Source organism: Vanessa cardui, chromosome 3, assembly GCF_905220365.1.
Source record: "Vanessa cardui chromosome 3, ilVanCard2.1, whole genome shotgun sequence".
In the NCBI taxonomy this organism is placed as follows: domain Eukaryota; kingdom Metazoa; phylum Arthropoda; class Insecta; order Lepidoptera; family Nymphalidae; genus Vanessa; species Vanessa cardui.
In genome coordinates, this window is record NC_061125.1 from 8,028,401 (window position 1) to 8,037,690 (window position 9,290).

At 37.4% G+C, this 9,290-nt stretch overlaps 1 protein-coding gene across 1 annotated transcript; it reads right to left on the minus strand.

The window, feature by feature from the left end:
• Positions 1–6,394: 6,394 nt before the first annotated feature.
• On the minus strand, positions 6,395–7,079 carry LOC124543884. Its single transcript, XM_047122204.1, has 3 exons — positions 6,993–7,079; positions 6,725–6,920; positions 6,395–6,657 (listed from the first exon to the last, which is right to left on the minus strand). Exons 1-3 carry the CDS (start codon positions 7,077–7,079, stop codon positions 6,395–6,397), a joined length of 546 nt encoding a protein of 181 aa, XP_046978160.1.
• Between the last annotated feature and the right edge of the window lie 2,211 nt (positions 7,080–9,290).

Below are 9,290 nucleotides of genomic sequence, written 5' to 3' on the forward strand. Positions count from 1 at the left end.
AGCCTGGATTCGTTGCCAACAAATGCATATTTATTTCTTCAATTTATTTACTTGGTTGCTCAAGATCGTCGCTATAAAACCGCACGGCCACACATTGCACATGAAAATTTCAGCTCCATTGAACATAAGTGAAAGAACCGCAGTTTTTCCGCGCATTTATCACGAGCTCACAATATCTCGTTTGTAAAGAAACTCTTACCATTTAAACTTTATTTCGGAAACTCTGCCATCTTATTTTACTTCATAAAATACATACATTATTTTAAATAAGAGAGCACTTCTTTTACTTTGTTTTATTTTCCATGTATATACTTTATTTTTTACTTACATTAAGATTATCATTTTTTAAATAAATTAATTTCATTAACTACTTACTAATTACTCCTTTTTTCGTTTTCCAACGATAAATACATGTCACTCGATAAGCAGATGTTTCATTTAAAGGGTGACATTATTATTTTTTGTACCAAAATGGCTATCGAATTTTTAATAACTGTTGTTTACACAATATACCGCATAGTCGATTTAGTCAATCTAGTCTTTAAGATAAGTAACAGTAGTAAAATTAACTTACCCTTATAAAAAAATAACTATACACCAGTTTAATTTAATGAAATATTTTTTTTTATAGTATCGGTTGGCAGACGAGCATATGGGCCACCTGATGGTAAGTGGTCACCGTCACCCATAGACAATGAAGCTGTACGATATATTAACTATTCCTTCCATCGTCAATGTGCCACCAACCTTGGGAACTAAGATGTTATATCTCTTGTGCCTGTAGTTACACTGGCTCACTCATCCTTCAAACCGGAACACGACAATACTGAGTACTGTTGAGTACTGTTACTTGGGGGTAGAATAACTACTAATAATAGTAATAATTATTAGAAACATATTATTCGAAATAATATTTAACATCCGCATATACGCAATATATAACATTTACTCGTCCAATAAATCAAGTCGTGGCGTATTCACAGAAATTATCGTCGATTTATTTCACTCACAGTTTTACATCACGAATTAAAATTTCCCTCTCGCCTTATATTCCGAGGAACACGCGTTACTCGGGGTTATTCAAATATTTATTTGAATCTATATCGTTACATACGGTCATGTAGGAAGGAAATTATTTTTAAAATAACGTTTTTGCTATTTTAATCAGAAAACATTTCGGTTAGATATTTTTGCGGGGGGCGACTCTTTAATTTTTCTGTTAACATTTTTAACGCTTAAAATTGTATGTTATGTATCGTATGTTATTATGTTCAATTGGACCTTAATATATAACTAATGGCCGATGAAGCCAACGAGTTCTCGAGAGACCACGGACCAGAAGACGCAGAATGGTAGGCCACCCTCAAGGTGGTCCGACGACCTGATGAAGGTCACTGGAAACAGCTGGTTGCGGACTGCACAAGACTGGTCGTTGTGGCAATCATTGGAGGAGGCCTATGTCCAGCAGTGGACGTCCTTCGGCTGACATGAATTAATGAATGAATATAGCTAAGTGTAACATAAATACAGATAACGAAATAAAAAGAGAGTTATTAACTTACATATGATATTGATATTGTATGAAATATTTTATTTCTAATATTGACCTAAAATGATTATTTTAAACTGATTTCCGATACTGATCTCACTTGATTATCAAAGATTATTATGTACGTAATTGAAAATTATTAAATAATATTTAACAATAAGGCACGTAATAAAAGGAATAATAGTCTGTATAATTATACTGTATAATTTTTCACTACTTTGCAAAGAACTTAGAAAGAATTTGATTTTATATACAAAAGTAATTTGCATGTATTTTGTATATTTATATTTAACTCATAGTTAATACGTAGGAATTAATTCCAAATCACGTTCAACTATGAATTTATAAATCTACTATATTTTGTCTATTAATAATTGCTTTGACACGTAAGATGGAAATTCGCCCTTTTCAGCGAAACTTGCTTAATTTTTTATTCTTTTCTCGGACACTCAATAAAAGTAAAGCAGCTTTAAGATAATGTTGCGATCCTTCTTTAAAAATATATATACAAAGATGTTTATGGTCTTTGTGTATGTATGGATCGCAAAACAAACTAACCGTATGTCATACAGCGCTGATACATTAGGTTCGAAGCCACAATCTGCTGCCGGGGGCGTCAAGGATCTGTTAAGAAGGCGATCATTCGATAGGCGTCGTTCAAGCGGTGCTTTTGATCGTCCCAGGCTTAATACTCACTGATAATGTAGCTCTAAATTCAAAATTGCTCTAGAATAACGTTTTTTTTTTTTCATTGAATATAAAAAATAGTACATGAAAGTCGATAATAACAAAGTAAGGGAAATGCAATATTCTCGTCATGGAATGCAGTGGTATTGTAACCATATTCCGTTATATACATGTGATTATATTTTTAAATAGCATATTCGTTTATTTGGACGATTTAATATCAATTGTGACTCCTTTTGATAATTGTTGTTTGCGAAAATATCACTGATACCTTTATTCCAATACCCAAAGTCTACCTACTTCTAAATATTTCGAAGATTAATGTTACCTCCATCAATCATATCGCAGAAGATAACATAATATATTTAATAAAATATCAATAAAATCTTAAATTTAAGCTATATGACGCGATATAACAATGGACAGTCAGCCTTAATAGATCTGAATTCGGGAGACATTTTCGATTCGATTTTAATTTTATTAAATTATAATTTGAGTTTAGCGTTCAATCGATTTTTTACGTTACTCGAGTACGATTTATTCGATGCCTTCAAATTGTGTAGAATTGCTTCTGACATAAGCTTTTGCGTGATGGGTCTAAGTGATTTACGAGTTAATACGAACACTTAAATCTTATTATTGCATTTGAATTATTGTTAGGCTGCGTATTTGATTTAATTTGAACCCAGGCGAGCACCACTAAATATGCAAGTGTTTAATTTGTGTTTATCATTCGTCTCGTGCTCGGCGGTGAAGGAAAACATATTGAAAAAACCTGCATGTGTCTAAATTCATAAAAAAATCTGCCACATATGTATTCCATCAACCCGCATTGGAACAGCGTGGTAGAATATGTTCGAAACCTTCTCCTCAAAGGGAGAGGAGGTCTTAGCCCAGCAGTAGGAAATTTTAGTTGTTTTTGTTGTATTTGATTTACAATAACTGTGAACCGTGGTTTGTGTTTTAAATCTTTGTCGTTAAAATATATTAAAGTGTCAGTCAGTGAGTGGTTTAAGTAATTGCAAAGATATATTTAATGTATCTCTTTGGTAATAATTCGTATTAATGTTTTTCTATCTATCTGTAAGTCGTCAACAGTCTTCCCTTCGTGTTAATAAGATAGGTACTCCGAAATAGCGGCGTACCACTGAGGTCAATTCTCAGAACAATTATGGGAACGTCGTCGTTCTTCAAACTTCTTCCATTTGCGTTTGTCATTCATGACGCCTGTCATTCCAAGTCATTGAATGCCGTACATTAAAAGTTTTCCTGTAATTTTGATGTATTTTGGCACTTACAAATATCTAAAAAAGTAATTTTGTAAATTACTACATATGTATATTACAATTTATAGTTACATAAGTATTGTTTATGATAAACGAGAATAATTTAGTGAGCGAACACAGAAGAAAATTATTTATGCTATTTAAGATTTAATAATTAAAACAATTAAAATATACTTTATTTGGGTTGATTATTTCAATAATTTCAAATAATATTGTTTTAAGTTCATCGTTGTATGTAAAGTGGAAAAAAGTTAAGAAACAACAACCGATTTCGATAACTATATTTTTTTAGAATATTCCTTGATGTACGCCTAAAGTTTTGGTCAATATTTTTCAATGTGTTTCTTCACTGAAAATGTCTAAAAATAACACTTTTCTATAATACCATACGAGCGATAGGTAATAACACTTAAAAGTCAGTTTGAACTTTAGTAACATAAATTAATATTAAGTGTTAGTGAAGCGATTCCAGGAAGGCAAAACAGTTGATTTACGTTAACATCATACGAATAGATCAGTATGCTCTTTGAAGCTTGTAATTGTAATAAATATTTTCGAAGATATTACAGATTTAAAACGCAAGGACACAGGGGGTATTGTCTAACAACTGAAAAATTGTGAACGTTGTAAAACATCGTGTAGTATATTTAATATCAGCATTACATCCATGCGAAGTCGGGGTGGTCACTAGTTCAGAAATAGATTTTTTTAGTCGTGACAAAAATGAATAATATTATAAAAAATCTTCTTCATAAATAATACACTTACAGTTTTACGACCCACTCGTTTCAGAACAAAAAGATTGGAACATCAGGCGGACATCATCGTATTGACAATTCACGAAAATAATTTCCTTTACTTCCCGAAAAACGTTTTTTAAGTAGATCCGAAATTTAGATAAAGTGCTAATTTATTCATTGGCAAGGAACGCCGTGAGCCTACTGGATTCAATTTAATCTTAAATTCGTAATTTACTTTTGATCTTAAATTAAAGCTCCATCTTTTGCCCTTTGTGTGTACGGGGAATTCGCTGATTTTTTTGATTTATCGTTTTATTCAATGTAACGAAACAGAAGTAATTTTATATACGTAACATTATTTTGCTGTTCGTGTTATGTAATCATTTCCTTGTCAATTCTAATGAACCAATGAAAAATAACCTCTTATACAATATATTCAAAATATTCATTATATTCAAAATTAAGATTTTTTTTTTAAGATATAGGTTGGCCGAGGGGCATATGGGCCATCTGATGGTAAGTGGTCACCATCATCCACAGATGTAAGAAATATTAACTATTCCTTACATCGCCAATGTGCCACCAACCTTGGGAACTAAGATATTATATCCCTTGTTCCTGTAGTTACACTGACTCAATCACCCGGAACACAACAATACTGAGTACTGATATTTATTTGGTGGTAGAATAACTGATGAGTGGGTGGTACCTACCCAGACGGGCTTGCACAAAGCCCTACCAACTAGTAAGTACTGTTCATAAAGTATTTATATATGATTTTTGTGATACATAAAGATTTTTTGCTTGTTTTCTAACTAAATAATAGTATGTCTTACATGAAACCGCATTATAAAGATGTTATTATTATTTACGGACGGATAATAAAAAATTTAAGCACTTTGTTCTTCTCATCTTTAATTATGTCTACAATGTTCTTTGTGAGTTTTTCTTTTAATTATCTTTTGTAAATATGGAATTTTGTATACTCATTTAAATTAAACACAAATACAGCGTTTGTAATAAGTACATATACAGTGATAACACGATATTTATAAAAGAGGTTTAAAATCTTTTCTTCTTAAATATGGCAATATTTGACAAGCAAATAAATTTAAATGTACAAAATGAATACAGCAGAAAATGAAAATCTTGGTCTTTTATAAAAACGCATAAATCAGACCAAATTCCTTATTGCTTCATAAAAATAATCTCGTCTTATGATAATGACGATAATGACAGAATCTCAATCATATTATGTAACGTAGGTACTTCGTTTTGGGTACCCCTGAGAACTGGTATGTCAAACTTCTGCTGTATTATTCAAATCACCTATTATTAAATTTGGCAATTAATTCATAAAGATGAAACTAAAAACTTACAAAATCACTTTGGTATTTACAATATTTGGATGTAAAATGAATTTTACTATAAAATAAATAACAGACGAGATTCTTTTTAAAAACTTGCATTCAAATTTATTCAAACAATTTATACGAAACGCAAGTACTCACGCTGCTATCTCTTAAACTAATAGTATTTTCTTATTTAGAAAGCGGGGCGATAATCATTGAAATTTGAATTTAAAAACATTGGAATTGAATCTGCACCCCCATTTGCCTTGACTCTATCTTGCGCTGAATGCATTAACATTTTTATGAGAACCTGAAGGTTTCGCTGAGTTGTTTATTTTTCAGCTTTAATGTTATGTAGACTTAATGGGCTTTCTCAGCAACAAGAAGAAAAAGTGGAATGTTACTGGGTTTTTATTTCACTACTAACCTAAAAACAAACGTGTAATTTAAATATTTTTTTCATTATCATTAAAATAAATTACGAGCGAAAAAAGATACTTTTAAACTAGAAGTAAAGTTTTGGAACTTCATAAACTAAATATTCGAGTTGCAATGATAAAAGTTTTATTTTAATTACATTCAACTTTTATACGAATCATTTCTTCTGCAAATTAAAATTTTAAATCGTATTTGTATAAGTCTTTAAAACATAGACGCGTCAAAATTACGGTTAATTACCTCACTGAATTTATAATTATGTCATTCGAATATTATCCCACAATTTTTTAACCAACTTTTAAAAATTAATAAAATAGGATAAGAAAATACTTGACCATGAGGTTATAATTTAGGGGTTTTTTTTTCTTCGCAGAAAGACGCCATCTCGTTCCAGCACCTCTCGCTGCCTATCATGGCGGTTAAAACGTTCGGCAACGAAAGCTCTCCGCCGATTATCGCCGTCAGGGAATGCCTCTGAGGCCCCCAAGCGAGACACTCCAGAGCGAGCGAGCGAGGGTGTGACACGCCGTGTCCATAGACGCACCACACGCGTGGCAGGCGGGTGTTATTTCCCGCCTTACTATCTTGTGCAGGTACTTCCCGAACTATGTCCGGTAAGCACCTGAGTTAGTCTGAATGTGAGTGTGCCGTGACTCTATTTTATCCATCGACTCAAGTGGGGGCAAATCGCCTCCACTGTCGCATGGCCTGCTGTTGGGGACCCCAGGTCCTCCTCCCATCTGCGAATAATGGCTTGTTGAACGAGAGTCTTTACTCGCCCCACCTCCGCGGATCCTGGACGGTCTCCTCTCGCTCTGGCTTCCACCCGGAACCGGTATACTTCCGGTAGTACCTCCGCCTGGAGTTCCTAGGGTGGATCACCCGCGAAAAGCGTTGTTGCTGTCCACGTAATCGTACGATATCCAGAAATCGCCCTCACCGCTACGACCCTCTGTGGTCTCCGAAGAAGCGCCCTGTTACGAGCTGTGAGAGCATTCACCCATATTGTTGCGCCGTAGAGCGCCATGGAGCGTACCACGCCTCCCACGTTCTGTAGGAGACGGCCCAAGGCGGCAGCGGCATTGATGAGCTTCAGGTCCAGTTATACAAAGTGCTGCCCGAAACTCCATCTTCCATCTAAGATCAGACCCAGATACCTCATCTGGGCCTGCACCTTAATCACGGTCCCGTGGACGGTGATAGACGCCTCTCGGGGGCGTACTCGACGTGGACCGTGGAATAAAAGAGCCTCCGTTTTAGAGATGGAGACCCTTGAGCCCAACATTCCAATACGGTCCACCGTGAGCGACGTTCCAACTTCAGCCAAGCGGGCCGCTTTCTGAAAGTTTCGCCCTCTCGCCGTGATGAGAGTGTCGTCTGCATAACACAACACCCCCATTCCGGGAAGGACGGGGGCTCGCAGGAGCCAATCGAAGCCACCATTCCACAGCAGTGGGCCGAGAACCGATCCCTGTGGAACGCCGCAATCCACCTGAAATCGGACAATTCGCCCATCACCCCCCTCCCAGAGGACCACACGGTTGCATAGGGATGCCCCCAAAAGTTGCTTGAGATAAGAAGGCACCCTGTGGTATGTGAGTGCCTCCTTTATAGTCTCGAAAGGAAGACTGTTGAAGGCATTCGCCACGTCCAAAGATACCGCCAAGACCACATCCCCTCGGGCCACCGCCTCTGTGGTTCGGGCCTTCAGGGCACTCAGAGCGTCCACCGTTGAACTACCAGCCCTGAAACCGTACTGGGTCTCTGAAAGAGATCTCTTCGAGATGCTGAACAAGACGAGCAGCGAGAATCTTCTCGAAGAGCTCACCCATCTCATTCAGTAGCACTATTGGCAAGTATGCCGAAGAAGAATCAAGGGGACGTCCCTCCTTTGGTAACAGAACCAACTTGCCCTCCTTCCACGACTTCAGGAATTGCTCGCTGGACAGACACTCGTCAAACAGTTCCCGAAGCTTCCCACCTAGGTGCACCAAGGCGTCGTGTAGGACCCGTCCTGGGACACCGTCTGGACCCGGCGCAGTCGTTCTGGTCCTCAGTTGGTCGAGTTTCATTTCCATCTCTTGTTCCGTGATTTGTGGTGGAGCCACAATTTCCTCTTCAGTCATGGAGCAAGACGCCATTTCCGGAGGGACATGCTCCCCTGGGTGGGGAAATAATTCTCCAACAAGACGCAAGAGAAGTTCTGACGGCAGCGTCACGAGGGCGCCGTAGGTAAGGATCTTTCCTCGCACGCCACGATACGTACGCCCCCATGAATCCCGGTTCAGGGCCACCAACAGTGCCTCCCTAGCTCGCTCTTTGGCTTGGCGTATCGTCAGCTGCAGCTCGTTTTTCAGCCGACGATAGGAGGCCAATAGCTGTCCCTCCAAGTCCGCATCAAAGGCTCACCTGATGGAAGTGACAACCACCGTCCGTAGCCATTGGCAACACCAGGGGCTTACAGGCGCGTTGCCAGCCTATAAGGATCGCAATTTTCTTAACGGTTCCCATGTCGTATCGGTTTGGAAAAACCGCCCGCAAAAGCTGGTTCCACAAAGCGGTTGTGTGAGGCAAAAATCTAATAAATCGCGATTTTGTGGATTTTCGGACATCAAGGTAGTGCGGGTGAAACTTCTAATTTTGACGAGATGTCCAAAGGTGAATTTCAGCAGCCGGGATTAATAAGAAGAATTTCTCGGAACATTCCCCGTGAAAAATTCGATAGAAGATGAAGTGATACATCTCTACGCAAAGCCAGAGGATCAAAGAGATCAGAAAGGGCTTGATCGTCGATAACTCGAGCCGCTATACGTTAATACGGTCAAATGGCAGGAGTTGGTACTGGGGAGCACCCGCCCAGAGGTGAGAGCAGTACTTCATGTGAGGCCAAATTTGAGCCTTGTAAAGTTTTAGGCGATGGGCCGAAGTGAAGTACTGTCTCGCGTTGCTGAGCACACCGAACTTTTTAAGTTTGTTCCGGTTTTCTTCGATGTTCTGTTGATGTTACGACTGGTGTTCTATTTTTTATAGTATTTTTTATTTAAACGATTTGAAATATATTTTATGTACATATGTACCTATGAAGTAAATATTGTATTAATAACGCCCTGTAAATATCCCTCAACCAGGCAAACGCTTTCAGCATAGGTTCGGCTTATCAAAACAGTATGTAGGTTTTAATCATCCATAAGCGTTTATGAATAATTTTAGGTTAGGTTTAGGTTAATAGGTTTTGCCT

What these genes read in the sequence shown, in the direction of transcription:
- LOC124543884 (XM_047122204.1), bottom strand. Translation starts at nt 7,079, where the DNA reads ATGGCGCTCTACGGCGCAACAATATGGGTGAATGCTCTCACAGCTCGT. An exon ending in GACCACAGAGGGTCGTAGCG is followed by an intron (nt 6,921 to 6,992) that starts GTGAGGGCGATT and finishes GATCCACCCTAG; the next exon opens with GAACTCCAGGCGGAGGTACT. An exon ending in GGCGATTTGCCCCCACTTGA is followed by an intron (nt 6,658 to 6,724) that starts GTCGATGGATAA and finishes TACCGGACATAG; the next exon opens with TTCGGGAAGTACCTGCACAA.